General features: G+C 40.1%; 1 protein-coding gene across 2 annotated transcripts; it reads right to left on the reverse strand.

Moving 5' to 3' along the window:
* Positions 1-17,944: 17,944 nt before the first annotated feature.
* On the reverse strand, positions 17,945-20,722 carry LOC111884026 (upstream activation factor subunit UAF30). 2 transcript variants are annotated; one of them, XM_052769411.1, is made up of 6 exons: positions 20,338-20,722; positions 19,712-19,826; positions 19,437-19,608; positions 19,131-19,184; positions 18,843-19,042; positions 17,945-18,244 (listed from the first exon to the last, which is right to left on the reverse strand). In XM_052769411.1, the coding sequence occupies exons 1-6, from the start codon at positions 20,622-20,624 to the stop codon at positions 18,119-18,121; spliced, it is 954 nt and encodes a 317-aa protein (XP_052625371.1). In that variant the 5' UTR covers positions 20,625-20,722; the 3' UTR covers positions 17,945-18,118. The 2 variants fall into 2 exon arrangements, with proteins under 2 accessions (XP_052625371.1, XP_052625370.1); XM_052769410.1 differs by having other exon boundaries at positions 19,434-19,608; positions 20,338-20,721.
* Positions 20,723-21,193: the final 471 nt, after the last annotated feature.

Below are 21,193 nucleotides of genomic sequence, written 5' to 3' on the forward strand. Positions count from 1 at the left end.
CATGGTCCGTGTATATGGTACAACGAACCCCGTACAGGTAGTGACGCCAAATTTTGAGGGCGAACACTACTGCCCCCAACTCTAAGTCATGCGTGGGATATCTCGCTTCGTGAGGCTTCAGCTGCCTCGATGCATAGGCTATCACATGGCCCCTCTGCATCAACACTGCACCCAGTCCTGAAATCGATGCGTCGCAATATACGACGAAATCCTCCATCCCTTCAGGAAGGGCTAATACTGGTGCTTCGCACAGTCTCTGACGAAGTGTCTCGAAGGAAGTCTGCTGCTCGGGTCCCCATGAAAATGTAACACCCTTCCGGGTCAATTTGGTAAGTGGCACTGTGATCTTGGAGAAGTCCCTAATGAACCTTCGATAGTACCCTGCCAACCCAAGGAAACTCCTGATCTCCGAAGGTGACTTTGGTGCCTCCCATCTCATCACCGCCTCCACCTTGGCCGGATCGACCAATATCCCTGCCTGATTTACAACGTGCCCCAGAAATTGAACCTCCCGTAACCAGAAGTCACATTTGGAGAATTTTGCATATAGCTTCTCCGACCTCAGTACCTCAAGGACCTCCCTCAAATGTCCCTCATGCTGCTCCCTAGACCGCGAATACACCAGAATGTCGTCGATGAATACAATCACAGACCGATCCAGCATCGGCCTGCATACCCTGTTCATGAGATCCATGAACACTGCTGGGGCATTGGTGAGCCCAAAAGGCATCACCACGAACTCGTAATGCCCATACCGCGTCCTAAAGGCTGTCTTCTGGACGTCCTCATCCCGCACCCTTACCTGATGGTACCCTGATCTCAAATCAATCTTGGAAAACCAAGATGCCCCTTGCAACTGATCGAATAGATCATCGATTCTTGGTAACGGATAGCGGTTCTTAACTGTCACCTTGTTCAGTTCTCGGTAATCGATACACATCCGGTGTGAACCATCCTTCTTCTTGACGAACAAAATCGGTGCTCCCCACGGCGAGCTACTCGGCCGAATAAATCCCTTCCCCAACAACTCTTGAAGTTGCGAGGACAATTCTTGCATCTCTGGAAGTGCAAGACGATAAGGCACCTTCGCAATAGGCGCCGCCCCCGGAACTAGGTCGATACCAAACTCCACTTGCCTCGCAGGAGGTATTCCCGGCAAATCCTCGGGGAAAACATCTGGAAACTCGCGCACCACTGGAACCTCCTGCAATGTCTTCGGTCTCTCGGAACTCTCCCGCGTATCCATCACATACGCCACGAAACCGTTACATCCCCGCTGTAGGCATTGCCTCGCCCTAGCAGCCGAACAAAAAGCTGATCTCGAACGGGTACCCTCGCCGTACACCGTAAGAACTCCCCCACTAGGGTCTCGTATAGTCACCAACTGACGCTCGCAGTCGATGACAGCGCTGAATCGGCTCAACCAGTCCATGCCTACAATGACACAGACATCACCCATCGCAATAGGAATTAGGTCAATCGGAAATGCGACCCCGAAGATCTCTAGCACACATCCCCGAAAAACCTCCGTAGCACAAATCACCCTCTCAGCCGCAATGGAAACGCTCAAAGGCCGACTTAACGGCTCACGACTAATGCCGATGTGCTGACTAAAAGCTAACGATACAAACGATCTACTCGCACCCGAATCAAATAATACTAGAGCAGGCATAGAGTTCACAAGGAAAGTACCTACACATATATTAACATAAGCATAACATTTCGACCTTTAATTAAATACATGAAAGATAACATACCTGCCACAACATCGGGCGCAGCGCGGACCTCCTCCGCAGTCAGCTGAAAGGCTCTCCCGCGAGCCCTCGGGGCCTCGACCTTCACCGGTCGGGTCTCAGTAGTCCGGGTAGTAGGTGTAGCTCCCTGACGAATTTGCGGGCACTCGGCCTTCCGATGGCCTGTCTGGTTGCAGTGAAAACAAACCATAAACCCCTTAGGGAAATCCCTGGCAATATGTCCGTCCTTGCCACACTTGTAGCAACCACCAGTTCGACACGCCCCCTCGTGACTTTTGCCGCACTTCGCGCAAGTGCGACCCTTCGAACCTCCCATCCTCGAATCAGCGAACTTAATCCGCTTGGCTGCCGGCTGAGACTGGGCCGGCCGTCGATCCACCTGCCGAGACTCAGCTTCCTCCCTCGCTTGAGTCTCCAACTCAATCTCGCGCTTCCTGGCGTTCGCCTGAAGCTCAGTGAAAGTGCGATAGGTGGAGTTTGACACAAACTCCCGAATCTCCCTCTTCAAAACACCCAAATAGCGGCTCATCCGCGACTGCTCCGTAGATACCAGCTCGGGGCAGAACATTGCCCTCTCATGAAACTTCCGTGTGATCACTGCCACGGAATCAGTACCCTGCTTAAGGGTCAAGAACTCCTGAATCAACCGCTCCCTCTCTACCGGGGGAACGTACTCATCCCTGAACATCTCCGTAAACCTCTCCCATGTCACTGCCGTAATCTCTGCCTGAGTGAAGTTCACCGTCACGAACTTCCACCAATCCTTCGCTCCCAGACGGAGCTGGTTCAAGGCGAACCGTACCCTCAAGTGTTCCGGGCATGAGCAAGTATAGAAGCACCCCTCGATGTCGGCGATCCTCCTCATGGCTGCAATCGGATCCTGCGTCCCATCAAATTCAGGGGGTTTCGTATTGCTGAATTCCCTGAATGGTAATGAATCACCCCCTTGCGGCCTGGCAGCAGCCACCGCTGCGGTAGCGGCAGCAACTGCAGCTTCAGAAATTGCGGCGCACCGCTCCTCAAACTCCTCCATCAACGTGGTCTTAATAGACCCAAACATCTCCGGGATCTCAGCCCGGACCGCCGCAGCTACCTCTTCCTGAATAATCTGACGAATCTCCTCGTCACTCGCACCGCTCGAACTCGCCCCATTGCGTGTGACAACCATGATGTCTCTGAAATACAACATAAAATCATCAGAGACTCCACCAAGTACAATTGTACTCAATACGCGCCCTACCCAGTCTCCGATTTCCAGGGATTCTTATTTGAGTCTTCCACTGATCCGGTGCCTTCGGTAGTACGGGCCCAATACTACCGACCACACCGTATCAGTATTCGTCCCAAATCTTCCTCCCCAAATCCCGAATAACGGGTACTCTACTTCTAGTATGTACTATTTACTTGCACGCTACCAAATATCTCATATAAGCAATCTCCCTAGACTAAGGCATCACAAAACAGGCAATTCTATTCCTATCATGTATACCTAGTCTTCTAGCATGCATAACAATTCATAATTCAGTGCATAACATAACATCGTAAGGTATTCTGGGGATCTTTACCGTTCGGACGCTGGCTGCTCGTACACACTGTTCCACCCTTGTTTTTACCGCCTTGCCCTTTATAAAATGTTATGTCCTTATTATTTTTAAGAAAAAGTTTTTCCTCAAATCCCCGGTCTGAGTTCAGTTGCACCCAAAAGTACACCCGAATCCCTCAAACCAAGGCTCTGATACCAATTGTAACGGCTCAAATTCTCAAATAATTTTTTTGTTAAAAATAAAACATCATTATTCGACAAAAGGGTTTATTCCAAGTTTATTTCAAAATAAAAATAATAAATCTCCAGGATCTCCAACAGTGGCAGTGTGTACGTGTCACGCCGGCGCCTTCCCACGGTCATCACTAGTACCTGAAAAACATAAACACAACTAGTAAGCATAAACGCTTAGTGAGTTCCCCAGTATACGACTTACCCACATACGCCTTCCGGCCCGGACCTTTCGGTCCACAAAATATTGCCTTCCGGCCCGGACCTATCGGTCCACATAACATTGCCTTCCGGCCCGGATCTTTCGATCCACATAACATTGCCTTCCGGCCCGGATCTTTCGATCCACAAGATAACTGCCTTCCGGCCCATACACATATATAACTCATAATATAAATACTCTAACACATAAAGCACATATATCATACCGTTCTTTCTAACACATAAGTCTCGCCTTCCGGCCTGTATAATCATACAACACATATAAGCACACATCGCATATAAAGCATCTATCTCTCTAGACATAGCATGAATATAACACACGCGACCTTCCGGTCTAACAGTCAAACCCTTCCGGGTGAAGTATAGTGAGAAGACTCACCTCGTAGTACGCAGGCTATAACCTCCTCGAGCTACTCGCACACAATCCGCTAGTCCGCAGGTTCCCTATAATACCACAGCCTTAGTTAATGATGTTATCAAACAAGACAACTGACCCCTCTAAGATATATGTAGGTCAACGGTCAATTTTGACCGGACTCGTCGAGTGCAAAGGGTAACTCGACGAGTATAGACATCCTGACACCACTCGCCGAGTCTGAAGAACGACTCGACGAGTTCCAGTAGATCTTCAAGCTACTCGCCGAGTCGGAAGAACAACTCGACGAGTCCTAGTGAACCTTCAAGCTACTCGCCGAGTCTGAAGAACAACTCGGCGAGTTCTAGTGAATCTTCAAGCTACTCGCCGAGTCGGATCATTGGACTCGGCGAGTCCCCGCCATGCAGTCAACCCGCTGCCTCCTGTATTTCGCATGATTTCGAAGTATATAGATATAGGGCTTCCTGGACTTTCACATATACTATTTCAGGGGTTTTTAAACACTTATAACAACAATATAATCTAACTAACCCTTAATTGGGTTTCCTAAACCCTAAACTCGCATACAACGTAAAAGTTACAGATTTCGATCCGAAAATTACCTGGAACGTGTTTCCTGTGTCTCCAAACCTCCAATACTCAATTCCTTTGATCACCACCTTGCTCCTCCTTGTCTAACAATCTCTTCAAGCCTTCTCAAGTCCTCTCTCTTGCTTCAGATGCTCACACACTCCCAGGGGATCTTCAATCGGCCAAAAGACACGACATGACGGCCATAATATCATTATATACGGTTCAGAATCGAAACGGCTAGGGTTTAGCTGAACAGCGTCGACTCGCCGAGTCCCTTATTGGACTCGTCGAGTCCAGTCGCGCGTCTGCGACCCAGACCAGGGCCCTACTCGGCGAGTCGTGCACCAACTCGCCGAGTCCCCTCCTAAATGTGCCCCAAAAATGATTTAAAGAAATACCTGAAATTCCGGGCTGTTACATTAGAAAACAAGAGAATGATGCTTGAAAAGGAGTTTACGGCCCAAGCATGTGCTTAGGCCGTAAACACCTCAAACACCCCACAAATCCATGTTTTAAGCCCCAAAAACACTTCTAGGGTGTTTGGTGAATTAGACTTGACTCCAAGGAAGGCTTGAGTGCATTAAACATCAACATTTGAGGCCAAAAAGAGGAGTTTACGGCCTAGCTTAGGCTTGGTCCGTAAACACCCAAGAAATTGTGTCAAACAAGCCCTTAAACCACCCTAATGCATGAAAGGAATTTATCTAAGGCCTTTGGAAGTGTGTTGTACCATTAAACACTTCATCTTGACACCAAATGAAGAGTTTACGGCCAAGGATGTTCTTGGGCCGTAAACTCCCCATAAATATGTGCCAAATTGCTCCAAACTCACTATAGGACCTTCTAGGATTTTTCTAAGCCATTTGGGACCATGTTGTACAAGTAAAACCATCACCTTAAAGGACTTATAGGAGTTTACGGCCCAAGAACAAGTCTTGGCCGTAAACTCCCCTAAAATATCACAAATTTAGATGTTTAATCCTTCCCTCTTGGTCCAAAACACACACCACTAAATCAAGGAAGTGAGATAAGGCCTTAAACACACATTTTGGAGTGTCACAAGAGTTTACGGCCAAGCCTAGGGGGCTTACGGCCGTAAACTCCCAATGAATGGCTTTTAGGCCATAAACTCTAAGAGAATAAACTCTAGGACCCTCCCGTAAATCATCCATGGCCTTGTACCACTCCCGGGAACCCTTTCTAGGCCTTAAAACCCCGAAAATGACACTAGAATGTCCAAATACTATAATGAAAAGCATAAGATGATTAACTTCTTGTAAAATACATATTTCATATGACATTAGGGTCCTAAAAGGTGCTCAAGTGGTTATTTAGTACCAAACGTTCAATCGACACTATTACCCGATTTACCCGATTCACCCGATTTCCGCGATTTCAGGTGAGTTCATACCCCTTTAATGAACCTTTCAAGTGTTTTACATGTTTTATGGGGGAGATACAAGTTGCTTATAAATGTTTATGCAAAGTTTTACAGAACGATTTCCGAGTTACAAGGGTAAATCGCATGTGATTCACTACTCTTAGTTCAAATCACATGTGATTTGCCCCTATGCCTTAAAAACGGGTTTTACCCTTTTCAAACTATTTTTAAACAGTGAATCAGAATTCAAATGTTCTTTTGGAAAAATACTTTTCTTAAATCAATTTGCTTATAAAATGTAACCACTCTGATATATTTATATAAATAAGACTTGGAGGACTTAGGACCGATATCTCGCCTTATTTCCTGTTCTTGTTTGATTGTGGGCTTAGGGTAGTAGTTATCCGTCCGACTGTCGTTGATTTCTTACTTATATAAAATCTGTATATCAGTATGGGATACGAATATTTCTGCTCCCACTAAATGCTAAAGTCACTAACGTGCTAAGAAACACCCCCACTAAGATAACCATAATAGGTATGGTTAGGGTCGCTACCGCTACTACTCGCTAAAGTTATTACTATCTACACTATAATACTCACTAATACTAGACGATACACTAGTAAGAGAATACACTATGATCAATACTAAAAGATTACTACACTATGACCATAGAGAAAACATTAAACAAACAATAATACACTAACCCGCTACGAGATACTCTATTCGCTATTCACTACGCCCAGAGTGTTCCAGCAGGAGACGACTCTACATGTATAGATCTATACGGGGGCAGACGCTATTACATCCCGACTGTTAACTCAGTCCGCGCCGTACAGGCCCAGGGATGCCACTACTTCACTACACTGTGCATGACCGGGAAGGTCATGGGATTCTCTATTATTCTCACTATTGGTAAATTACAAGGAATACCCTACAACTACACTAAAACACTACATTAAATGTTAAACCACATCCCGAAGTAAGCAAGTAACTATCACTAAAGGAAGCTCGTACCTCTATCATGGATCACGGGCTTAACTTATCTTGATATATTTGTTATTTGAAGATTGGCCAAAGAATCTTTGCAATAAATGGTTTTCAAAGAGATAAAGAATGCACACTTTTCACAGATTGTCACTTACAATGTATTTCCTGGAAAATATGAGATTTTCTGAATTTCTACTAATGAACATAAAGGATACATTTTTAATACTAATGCTTTGTATACAAAAACTCACACTAAACTCTTATGAACTCACCAGCTTTATGCTGATAATTGTTTTCAAAATAACTTGTATCTTCAGGTCAAAGATAGACAGGTACAGACGCGGCATTTTTGGAGAAGGTGGAGCACACAAGACCCATCTCTCATTTTTGAATTACTTTTGAGTGATTGTTAAACATTACAGAACACGCATGTAATTAAATTCACTATTTAATGCTATGGTTGTATGTTTCTTGTTTCTACTATTATGCAATTGTGATGATACTGTTCACTGCGTCATCCACCCCGAAACGTATTCCGCCGTTTTCGGTTTTGGGGTGTGACAATTAGGGTTGCATGTACACTTAGGAAGTGTTAGAATGCTCAAAACCCATCAGTGGTATCAGAGCCTAGGCTTGTTTGTTTGTTGTTTGTGCTAAATGGTTGAAAAAAAAAGTCGATTTTGTGCAATCTGCCTGATGAACTCGCCGAGTCCATGGGGGGACTCGCCGAGTTCATGTATATCTTCAACCTACTCGCCGAGTAGGTTCGTGCACTCGGCGAGTAGGAGCCTCGGAATGCAGATTTTCGACTTTAGTTGCTGGAAATGGACTAGAAACATTACCCTAAACTGTTTTAGTACTTGAAAACTTGTTTTAGATGGTGTAATGTTCTTGCTAATCCATTTACAACAAGTTATCAAAATTACAAAGTTTTAAGTGTAATTTTTGATTCATGAAAGTGTTCATGTTCATGTTCTTGATCTTATGATGTTTAGATGATCATAGGAATTGTTTGTAACCTATGTGGTCGATTAATTCTTCATCATTATGTGTTTTAATGGAGTCCATAACTTATCCTCAAGTTATGGAAAACCAAAAGTCACTTTGCTTTAAAACCACTAGAAGAACACATGGGTTATAAAATGAAGAGTCTTCATTTTTAATACCCTAATAAACTCATAAGTTACAAGAAATGAAAAGTTTTGAAAGTTTACAAAACTTGCCCTCAAGTTTTGGAACAAGTAAAGTCATGTTAAAACTTTAGTTCCAACCCTTAGAATTTTAAAAGTTAAAATTCAACCCTTATACTTATAATATTATAAGTTAATATATATATATATATATATATATATATATATATATATATATATATGTATGTATAAGATCAAAGTCGTCTTACCGCTAGTACGCCTCATTCACGAAGCCGGTCTATAAGGTGGGTATAAGGTTGTTGCCTATAAAATGGCAACTTAATGGGTGTCCACTCTCACTCACCGCTTGCTTGATTGGTGGAGGGTCGTTAGCCGAACGGGTAGGGCAAGGACTTATAAATTCTCATTAAAAGTATGATGAATATTATAAAGTAACTAAATGCTTTTATTAAATTCCCAATCTTAGTTACTTTAGGAAAAATGTGAATAAGGTGCTAATCCATGAAATTACACTTTACACTTTGTCTAAGTCGTTGGTGGAGCGTGTGTAGTTAACTGGCACACTAACTTGGACTTAACAAGGTAGGTAAAGGGTGACTTAAGGTTTATCATAGTATCGGTGGAGCGTGTGTGGTTTACCGGCACATCGATTGAGTGATAAACTTTAAGGGTACCAAGTGATTTGCATGGTTACTTCACACCTCGTTTTGTGATCCTCGGTATCCCAGTCACAAAACTTGGAGGGCACACTTGAGATTGAAACATGCCTTTGAAAAGTTCATTGAATCTCAAAAGAATCTAGGAATTTCTAAGAACCAATCAAAAACCTAATATTTAATATTTCGGTTTTCGTGGTGGAAATTGGTGAATCGTCATTCACCTACCTTTCAAATATGTTATAGCTTGGATTATGGCATACCTCTTCTAAGTTATAATATATTGTGATTTGATCCTAGCCTTAATATTACATTTGGGTGTTCTATTAAGGACTCTCTTAATATCTAAACTAATCTTGTCCTCTTCCTTTAGATGTCTTCAAACAATGATGCTCCCTGCTCTAATCCTAATGGCTCCTTTACCCTTATGAACTTGTGTGGGAAAGTCACTTTTGATGGATCCAACTTCAATGAATAGATCAGAAACATCAGGATGATTACCCGCTACGAGGACAAAGAATATTTCCTTGACAAGGAGCTTAAGGAGATTGATGAGACCACTGCAACTCCTCAGGAGATCGCTGACTTCCAGGCACATGAAATGGATGCTACCAAAGTAGCATGCATCATGATGGCCACGATGACAGCGGAACTCCAAAAGTCCTATGAGGACTTCTACCCTTTTGAAATGCACCAAGATCTGATGGAAAGATACCATCAAAGTGCACGACAAGAGAGGTATGAAATCATCTGCTCCATGATAACAACCATGATGAAGGACGGGGAATCCGTCACGAGCCACATGCAGAAAATGCAAAGGTATGTGGATCGATTGCTGAAGCTTAATGTGAACTTCCATGAGGAGCTTGCAATAGATATTATTTTGTAATCCTTACCATCGTGTTATGATCAATTACGCATGACATATCACATGAATAAGGAAGAGGTCACACTTAGCAAACTTCAGGGTCTTCTCAAGACCGCAGAATCAGGTCTTAAGGGGAAGTCGGTTGTTAACACTCCTACTCCAAACTCCGCTCCGGTTTTGGCAATCGGGAAAAGTCGAGGGAAGAAGAGAAAGAGCTCTTCGAAGGGTACCAAGGCTAGGACCCTTGATGGCTCTTCTTCAAGTGGAACCAAGAAAGGTTTCGTCACTCCTTCTTCTGACCCAAAAGAGGCTGAATGCTTCTATTGCCATGAAAAATTACATTGGAAGCGAAACTGCCCAAAATACCAGCAAGATGTGAAGGATGGGAAAGTTAAACCCAACCATGCAGGTATTTACACTATCCTATCTAATAACTCACCCCATACTAGCTCTTGGGTCCTTGATACCGGTTGTGGTATTCATATATGTTCTAATTTGCAGGGACTAAGAAGAAGTGAGAATGTGGAGCAAAGAAGAATAAACTTAATCATGGGGAATAGGAAAGCTCTACCTGTCACCAAGATTGGAGTTTACTCTTTATCGCTAAGTAGTGGGTTTAGTTTAGATTTGAATAAGTGTTGTTATTCTCCAGAAATGGAAAGAAATATTATTTCCCTTCATGCATTGTATAAACAAGGTTTCACCTTTTCATTTGATAATGAAGTTGGTTCTATTAATGCTTTCTTTAATAATGTTATTTATTTTAAAGCATTACCTTGTGATGCGTGTATGAAACAGTATCTGTGGTTGATAACTTAGGAAATAATGTATTGTGTATTGATTTTGTTAATAATAACTTGGATAAAGCATCATTATGGCATTGTCGTCTTGGACATATAAGCAAGAAACGTATAGGCCAACTCCAAAAGGATGGAGTCTTGGAGTCATTTGACCTAAAGTCAGATGATAGTTGCGAATCATGCTTACTTGGAAAAATGACAAAGTCACCCTTCACAGGTTCATGTGAGAGGGGTGAAGATTTGTTGGATCTTGTACACACGGATGTATGTGGGCCCTTCAAACATGCCACAAGGGATGCTAATCGTTATTATTTGACTTTTACTGATGATTATAGTAGATATGGATATGTCTACTTAATCAAGCATAAGTCAGAGACTTTCGAAAGGTTTAAGGAATTTAAACAGGAAGTCGAGAATCAATTAGGCAGGAACATTAAGATGTTTCGATCCGATCAAGGTGGTGAGTATCTTAGTTCAGAGTTCCTTGACTATCTTAGGGAATGTTGGATTGTCTCACAATTGACACCTCCCAGGACACCACAGTTGAATGGTGTGGCTGAGAGGCGTAATCGAACCTTGTTGGATATGGTTCGTTCCATGATGAGTCGAGCTTCGCTACCAATCTCATTCTGGGGGTATGCCTTAGAGACTGCCGCCCATACCCTTAATTTAGTCCCTACAAAGAAATTTGCCAAAACTCCTCATGAGATGTGGACTGGTAAAGTACCCAAACTAGACTACATCAAGATTTGGGGTTGCGAGGCTTTCGTGAGACGTGAGACTCATGATAAGCTCGAACCTCGAAGCGAGAGGTGTATTTTCATCGACTACCCACAGCAATCCTTTGGTTACCTCTTCTACAAACCTAGTGAAAATGTGGTCTTTGTAGCTAGGAGGGATTTCTTTAGAGAAAGAGAGAGAGAGAGAGAGAGAGAGAGAGAGAGAGAGAGAGAGAGAGTTTATAAGCCAAGGAAACAGTGGGAGGCAAGTTGATCTTGAAGAAATTCAAGAGTCAAGCGGTGAAGGAACTTCAAATCCTAGCACTCAACTTGAGGAGGAAACTCCTGTTGAGCGAATTGACAAGTTTGTACCTCTGAGGCGTTCCACAAGGGTTAGGAATGCACCTGAGCATTACTATGGATTCCATATTACCGCAAAAGGTGATACACTTATCAGTGATGAGACACTGATAGGTATGGATGAACCTAACAGTTACGCGGAAGCCATGGCAGGCCCTGAGTCAGCCAGGTGGAAAGAGGTAATGGACAGCGAGATACAATCCATGTATGACAATCAAGTTTGGAACTTGGTTGAGAATGTACCAGGTCATAAGACAGTATGGTGCAAATGGATCTTCAAGAAGAAGACCGACATGGATGGTAATGTACACACTGATAAGGCTCAAGTGGTTGCAAAGGGCTTCTCACAAACTCCAGGAGTTGATTATGATGAGACCTTTTCTCCAGTGGCCAAGATTAAGTCTATTAGGGTTCTGTTAGGCCTAACTGCATTTCATGACTATGAAATATGGCAAATAGATGTCAAAACCGCTTTCCTTAATGGAAAATTGGCTGAAGATGTTTACATGAGTCAGTTAGAAGGTTTTGTCAGCAACGAGTGCCCTAATAGAGTGTGTAAGCTTGAGAAATCCATTTATGGATTAAAGCAAGCACCTCGCAGATGGAATCTTTGCTTTGATGAGAAAGTCAAGGAATTTGGCTTTTCTAGGAGTGAAGATGAATCTTGTGTGTATGTTAAGGCTAGTAGGAGTATAGTTAGCTTTTTGGTATTGTATATGGATGACATATTAATAGGAAATGACATCCCAACTCTGCAAGAAGTTAAGTCCTGGCTTGGGAAGTGTTTCTCTATGAAGGACCTAGGAGAAGCTGCCTATATTCTAGGGATAAGGATCTTGAGAGACCGGAGTAAAAGACTAATTGGACTTAGTCAGAGTAGCTACTTGGATAAGGTGCTGAAGAGATTCAGCATGCAGGACTCCAAGAAAGGAGAGTTACCCATCCAGAGTAATGCCAGATTGAGTAAGACACAAAGCCCTAGCATTGAGGCTGAGATAGCAGAAATGAGTCGAATACCTTATGCTTCAGCTGTAGGATCAATCATGTATGCTATGACGTGTACTCGACCTGATGTAGCCTTTGCCCTGAGCATGGTTAGCAGGTATCAGGGGAACCCTAGCAAGGCACACTGGACTGCGGTAAAGAATATCCACAAGTACCTACGGAGGACTAAGGACTGGGTCCTTACCCTTGGTGGGAGTGATGACTTGAGAGTTGTAGGGTATAGTGATGCTACCTTTCAGACTGATAGGGATAATTTCCGCTCTCAGTCAGGCTGGGTCTTTACCCTAAACGGAGGAGCAATTTCTTGGAAGAGATCCAAGCAAGAGACAGTGGCTGATTCAACTTGTGAATCAGAATATATTGCAGGTAGCGAGGAAGTAAAGGAGGCGATATGGCTGAAGAACTTCATTGGAGACCTTGGAGTTGTACCAGCTATTAAAGCAGCTATTAAAGAGCCAATGGAAATTTTTTGTGATAATGTAAGCGTTGTTGCCTTAGCCAAGGAACCAAGGGATCACGGGAGATCCAGGCACATCGACAGAAAATACCATTTCATCAGACATCGAATTGAAGAAGGACTCCTTGTGGCAAAGAGGGTATCATCGGATGAGAATCCAGCAGATCCCCTCATGAAGGGACTGACTCGGGTTAAGCATCTCCAGCATGCTCGGAGCATAGGGATGAAGGATGATATTAGATTTACTAGTTAGATAACCCAGAAATTTGTAAAGTGTAATTGAGATTAGATGATGAATAAAAGGTGTTTTATTTATGAGTAAAGTGTTGCTATCTCTTGTCGATCGTTTACTATATTTCTTTTGCATGTTTTGACTTCCAGAATAATTTTGTTTGGTATAACATATTATTCAAACCTCCACAGTCGGTCATATGTACGAAGTAGGTATAAATCAAGACTGTCATGATTGGTTGCAGAGGTCTAAGGTGTTGGACAAGGCTACAACAATCATGAGTGTTCATAAGTTCTGAGCAATGGACTCAACCCACGCTCACTGGAATCACTTCATGGAATTTATCTCGAGTGATCGTGAGACGGTAATATCATATAAGTCTTCAAACCTAGAGATATGATTTGTTACTTACAAGTTGGTTATGCATTGATTGTACAAAAACGCATTGGTAACTCGATGTTATAAAACGTGCTTTTGTGTATAATTCAATGAGTGGTAGAACAAACATATGAGTCGAAGTTTATCTATTCCTTCTTGGATTAGAAGCTTATATCTGGGCCCCTCGATGTTTTTGTTTTGACCTATGTACCGGGCCCGGTCATAACTAAATTGATGTGTTCAATTAAGTTCTTTGTCAAACAAATTGGAAATCGGGAAACAAACTGTTGGACAATAAGTAAGACATTGTTCCATGTATTTGTCCAGCTGATATCTAGAACAAAGGATTATATGATCACTTATCTTAAATGGCGTATCATCATCTTCTCAATTCCGAGAGACCTTGAAAGAGCTACGATTTCCGATCGGTTCCTGAAGTACTAGAGTTATAGTTATCAGACTTATCCAAGTGGGAGACTGTTGGATAAGGTGTCTAAGTCCATAACTATTTATGGGAAGTACTTGACCCGACCCGACATGGTCCATTTGGGTTGCATGGCACCATGCAATTGGATAGACTAAATGAGAGAAATAACACTTGGAGGTTATTAATATATTATAAGTTCTAATATATTAATAATATTATTTGATTAGTTTGATCAAGAATTAATTAAGTGATCAAAAGATAACTAATTAAATATATGGGTTGATTATGTAAATCTTCCATATCTTGTATAGTGGACTAAGAGGCTCCATGGATTATCAAGTTGGGTTCCACCCATAGGATGCTCCATGGGAGTTACAAACCCATGGGTCATGGAAATGAAGAGTCATGACATGTTAGGGTTTACATGGTGTAACCCTAGATGTGTCAACACTATATAAGAGTCCCATTCTCCACCAAAATCGGCTACACATAAGAAACAAGAGGGCTAGGCCGATTTTAAGAAGTGTGTGTTCTCTCAAAAGTCTTTCCAAGAGCATTTGGTGTTGTGTGAAGCATTTGAGGCATCACACTTGGGGTGCTAGGCTCACAAGGTTTCAAGGAACATAAGCAACAACAAGGTAAGTTATTCTATCTTTCATTCAAGTTAAAAATTGTTCCCCATGTATGCTAGATAGGAATATAACCTTGGAATTCAACTTTGCATGATAATTAGACAAACATAGATCCAAGGTTATTAGGGTTGCATGTACACTTAGGAAGTGTGAGAATACTCAAAACCCATCAATTTGATGTTTTCAAGTACTTAGCACATCAAGGTAAGGTTCTAGGCTAGTTTCCAAGGCTTGGCGAGAGAATAGGGACACTTTGGCACCCTTTTTAGGGTTTACGGTCCAAGAACATCTTGGACCGTAAACACCTTTGATCATGGCTTATATAGTCATTAGGGTTTACGGTCCAAATACCATTTGAGTTTACGGCCCAAATGGTATTTGGACCGTAAACCCTAATGACTATATAAGTGAGACTTAGATATTTAACCATTTTTCACAAGTTCAAGACCCAAACCCATTTCTCTGTCAAGTATCATCCAAGGTTTCTTCAAGATCTTCAACTTGTAAGTATTTTTAAGCCCTAGTAAGTTGATATCTACCCTAATCTAGTGATCTAACACACTTCTATCCGTAAAATCATTCCAAAAGTGTAGATCTTCAAGTTTCACCAAGAACACACACTAGTGTTCTTGGACTTTTAGCACCTTTTCAAGCTTCTACCTTGTAAGTACTTCTATCCTAGAGTATTATAAGCCTAGTTACACTTCTAAACATCAAGAAAACACCCAAGAAGTACTAACTTTAAACCACTCAAACTTATTCCAAAAAGCTTGAAAGTTACCAGAAACAGTTTTGACTTCTATTGGAGTGGATGATTGTATAGAATATAAATTTTTGGGTTGTCACACGTAGTGTACCACCTGGTACACCCAGCGTATGGACATGGTCATCTCTTTTCCCATTAAGAGCTTATTACAGCAAGTGCTTACGTCCAAAGTCAAATCCAAGCCCCAAATAATGTTCTTGACCATAAAGTTTCCAACTTTATGGTCTTGCATGGCCAAAAAGTGCTTAATATTAAAGATCTCATCTACTTAACCCATTAAGACTTGTAGCGCTTGCATGCAAAGGAATAAGTGATCAAGTCCACATTTTTATGCTTCTAAACACCACAAAATGAATGAAAGGACAACTTAAATGTATTGGAGTAGTTTATACTCGAAATAACCATATAATGGGACCAAAAGGACATACACTCCATTGCTAACTTAAATATATACATAGAATCATCAATTTCATAATTTTATACCTCAAAATGGATCTCGAATGTGACATGTTCCTGGATCTAGAAGGTCTTGATCTTCCAAGATGATGCTTCTTTCTTCACATTATATCAAAGGCACCTCAAACACACACTTTTGAACTTAAAGGATCACATACAATGGATTAGGGTTGCAAAGGACGAAATGAAGGTTGGAGGCTGGAGATGGAATGAGAAATGAGGAGTTAATGATGCTTGAATATGGCCCAAACCCTAAAAATTAGGGTTTGAGGATTCTTCACGTACTCCCTGCGTACTTGGTGTATGCCCAACGTACTCAATCTTGTGCATGTACGCTCAGTGTACACAATGTACGCCCAACGTACTTAGCCTCGGCCTGGAATTACAAAAATGCCACTATGGGACATTATGCTAACTTTCTCATACATAAGGGCTAAATGCTATAAGTCTTGATAATAAAGGGGAAATTTTGAAAATACTTCAATGTCGGGATGCTATAGGGGCTCTTTTACATTTGGATTTAGTCTCTCATGTGGATAATTGGAGATGCAAGGTCTCCTCAGACGGAAATTTTTATGTTTGTAGTTTGAGGTCTCTATTGATTCTAGGATTACTACTCCAGTAGATAATCCAACTATTTGGGTTCTTCTAGCTCCTCTTAAAGTTATTGGGTTTGTTTGGCATGCCTGTCTAGATCGGATCCCTTCAACGTTGACGCTTTCTCGCAGGGGAATTTCAATTTCCTCTTTGAACTGTCTTTTTTGTTCAAATGGGATGGATGAGACAAGCCCCTTTCTGGTTGGTTGTCATTTCACTAAGTAGGTTTTGAGGTGGATTTTTCAATGGTGTGACATTCCAACTCAAAATTTTGAGACGTTTAGTGAGTTGGTTGGTTTCACCGCGGATTTGGGGACACTGCCCAAAGAAATGTCAACTCTTTTTGGTCATCATCTATGACTTCTTATGGTGCGTTTGAAAAACTAGGAATGCCTTCGTATTTAAAAATCTGAAAACTTCCTTTTCAAAGCTGGTGGTTAACATCATCACTTCGGTTTTTAGTTGGATAAAACATAGATGTCATGTTGATGCTTGTAATTGGACAGATTGGATTTGTTCTCCGTTTAACATTATATAATTGTTGGTTTTCTTTTTCTTGTCTCGCCTTTTGCTTGTTCGGCAGTGATTTTAATAAATTTATGCCGTTTAAAAAAAAAACAACATACTAAAAAAATGTGTGAATTTAATGATACAAGACAAATATAAAAGGTTCTATGACCAAGAAAATAAGAGAAAATCAGATTGACATTTAGTTTGTTAATTCTATAAGCAAAAACCAATTAGATATGACAACCGCATCCAATTCTGATCTTTTAATACCAAGACATTTTTCTAAAACCTTTTCTTTTTCTTTTTCTTTTTCTTTTTTTTTTGTAAATTTTTTTTAACAACTCATTTTCAGTTTTTCACCTCTACAGGAATTGATTTCAAAATGGTTGTTGAACATCCCCACAACAAAAACGTCATAAATAATTTTTTTATAAAAAGATTATAATTTTCACAATATATGAAGAACACTCACATATATAAAAAGGAATCTCGCGGTATATAAAAATAATTTACTGTTGAAAAGAAAATAAAATAAAAAAATAGCTATCTTGTGCAATTTCTTATATGAAAGCAGCTAATTTTGTCATTTTCTTTTTCTTGCAAATTTAATACAAAAACCTTATCTCACTTTCTTTATCAAATTGTTCTTTCTCTGTCAACTATAAATACATCCATATATGGGCTATCAGATATGAAATATCCCATTACGCTCATTAAATATATAAAAAATAAAAACAGTTCATCTCATCAAACACGACATTCTACGGATCATAACAATGTAAATGTCGAGATTCCTCAAGGGTATAAAAGTAAAACCAACACATTAACAGCAACGTGTCCAAACAATATACTAAAAAAAAGACGCAAAAACCAACGTTTTATAAATAATAACTTTTGGTTTTTGACAATTTTGGTCCTAGAGTGTTAACAAGATACATTTCATGTCATAATGTAACAACATTAAATTAGACAAGAAAAATCCAAGCAAAATTTCCAAAAATATTTCATTTCATCTAATAATAAGTAAAAGCAAATCACCTCTCGCCCTTGATGAAATGAGTAGCTAAAAGTTTAGAAACCCCAAATCCAATGAAAGTGTCAACATCAAAAAGCTCTTTCAAATTCTCATCACATAAGATTCTTCTCTTGTCCGATGGATCCTTCAACAACAACCACAAGATTGAGAGCATTATTGGAAAAAAAAAAAAAAAAGATTATACTTATGAATTATTTTACTATACCCATTAACCACTTATAATTATTTTCTATAATGATCAATACGTTACACATTTTCACCATTTAAACAAACCACTTTTCAATGGAAAATAGGAAAACACATAAAAGCCCAAAATAAAATAGACAGTTTGATAGTTGTTGATTAAGTCAGATCTGACTGAGTCAGCCCCAGCCTCTTACAGTCCCGGTCTCTTATAGACCCGGTAAGAGGCTGAGAGGCATATCCTAGGCTTCTAATTATATTATCAAACAGTCTGAATTTGACCGAGTCAGACCGAAATTTGACCGAGTCAGACTCAGCCTCTTACCACTTACCACTTACCAGACCCAATAAGAGACATATCAAACAATTTCACCATTTTTTTATTTAGCCATTGAACTTTTTTTTTAAAAAAAAAAAAATTGGTAAGACTATTATAATAATAGTTTAATGGCTAATGTACCTTATGCTTTTCTATATTTTTATTTTTTTTCAGCCTTAAATCATGTAAAATAATATAGTCTATAATAAAATATTAATACCTGAAGGTTATTTTTTTTAATGTAGTCCCAAATTCTTTTAACAACATCGGAACGTGACAATGCGTTTTCTCCTGTTCCAAGAAATTTGACTAAAGCTTCTGAAAGTGGAATTGGAGCAAGAATACCAGAATTACCCCCACCCCCACCCCCACCCCCACTACCCTTTTGCTTCTTCTCCTTTCTTTTCGGCTCCTCTGTATCTGTTAATTAAATCACAACTTAAAATACGTAACTAGAAAAAAGAAAACTGAAAATATATGTTATAAAAAACATGTACAATGTTCCCACCTTCTTCTCTTTCTTTCTTTTTTGGTTTTTCCTTCGGTGTTGAACTCACTGAAGCTGCAAGTTTTTTTTAAAAAAAAAAAAATCGTCATATTTTCAAATACAAAGCTATTTTCATTTTTCACTGATATAAAAAAAAATTAAATAAATAAATATCAGAAAGTAGAATGTTATGTTATAATCAGATAGATTTTTCAAAGTATAGTAGAAGAATATTATAGATGAATTCATAAAACTATCTAAAAATCAAAGTCAAATAATACATATAAAAGAAAGAAAGTAAAAAAGAAATAAAGAAATTAATACCACCATCAGAATTTAAAGGCCATATATGCTTTGCAAGAGCCTTATTCATCTGAAACATGTCAATTGTATCCACTTCAAAAAGCTCACGTAATGCTTCATCACATCGTATGTTTTTTCTATTTGCAGGATCTTGCAAATCATGTTCTCTAATGTAACCCCACATCTGTTTAACAACCTACAATCAACAAATACAAATTTAATTTCGTTCATTTGTTTATCATCATTTAAAAAATCCAATAATAAGAAAAAATAAATAAAAATTGAAAGTATATTACTACCTCTGTTCGAGCTAATTCAGGAACTCCTATAAATTTTTGAAGCTGTGGAGAAAGAGTACATAACTTGGTAAATCCACCTCCTTTTTTCTTAACCTCTGTGTTCTCCTTTTTTGACCTGAATCAAGGTTTTCCCCATCAAGTTCTTAACTTTTTTACAGATTCGATAAGTAACACATTGAATTCATATGCTAATTGATTAAGGGTATACAAATTAGCAACGATGAAGAAAGATATTCAGTTGGGTGTCTAACAAAATCATGAAGAAAGATAACAAATTCGTAATCATAACTCCAATCTAAAATCATATAATTTTGGGGGAAATAGCCCAATACCTATTATCCCCTTTCTTCGAAATTAATTTCTAATCCAATTACATCAAAAGCGAATCGACCTGATAAAACAACAGCTAGTACACTGTAATAAAAGTAACGAATTTTCGACTAATTTCTCCTGTGTCTCCATGAATCAGCTATATTAAAAGAGCTGCATTGTAAATTGTGATTTCTTGGTGTTAAGCCTAGTTCGAATTTCTTTCATGACGAGGATTCTATATGTAGTTTGGAAGCGTAGGGTAACAAATTCGAAATTGATTATAGTAGAATTGGGAACAAAGATTAAGAACTAACCCTTTTTTTCTGCTACCACCATTCTTGCCAGTGCTGGGTTCTTCATCTTCTGTTTCTTCAACTTCGACTTGTTCTTCCTCGTCGTTACCTTCTTTATCTTCTTCGTTCTGTTCTTGACTTTCGAGATAAAGATCAACTTGTTCTCGAATAAACGCCTTTTTATCCCTTAAATCGATTCCAAAATCTTGCTCTAGCTGCCGGCGTACGCTAGCTGTTGTGGTGGTGTTGAGATCAGACGTGCTTAAGAACTCCCGTAGCCGATTGACGAGCTCCGAGTCCGATACCATTCTTCGCCGGCGGCGCAAATTGAAACTCCGTTGGCGGTGGTGTGATTGTAACGTGGCCTGAAAAGAAAGGGATTTTCCGAGGGGAGAGAATTAGGTACAAGTGGTTGTAGACTACGTAAAAACAATATTTTCAGTCTAACCCCTCTACTTTCGTTAATATCAGTTTTATCATCAAAGTATAACTTCATCTTCACGGCTGGTCACTTAAGTACTCAAGTGGGATTAAGTTTGACAAAATAATTTAAGGATATTTATAAAAAAGAGTTTTGATTTTTTTTTCACCGAAGTCTTAATTATGTATCGATTTAGCCACTTAAGTTCTGATGATGTTCAACTGGCCCTTGAAGTCTGGATATTTTGTTGTTTAGCCATTTACGACCTTCAACCCTAGTCCCTTGCTGCCATGGATCCTATGTAGCTTGGTGGGTTTACATGTAAATGGATTGTAAATGGTAACTAATTGAAAGAGGATGGTCTAACGGCGTCATTTTGAACATTGGAAACCAACGACCCATGTCTAATCACCCTTATGGCCATTATAGACATACCACTACATTTTCAGACATTCC

This window comes from Lactuca sativa, chromosome 3 (genome assembly GCF_002870075.4).
Source record: "Lactuca sativa cultivar Salinas chromosome 3, Lsat_Salinas_v11, whole genome shotgun sequence".
Classification (NCBI taxonomy): Eukaryota; Viridiplantae; Streptophyta; class Magnoliopsida; order Asterales; family Asteraceae; genus Lactuca; species Lactuca sativa.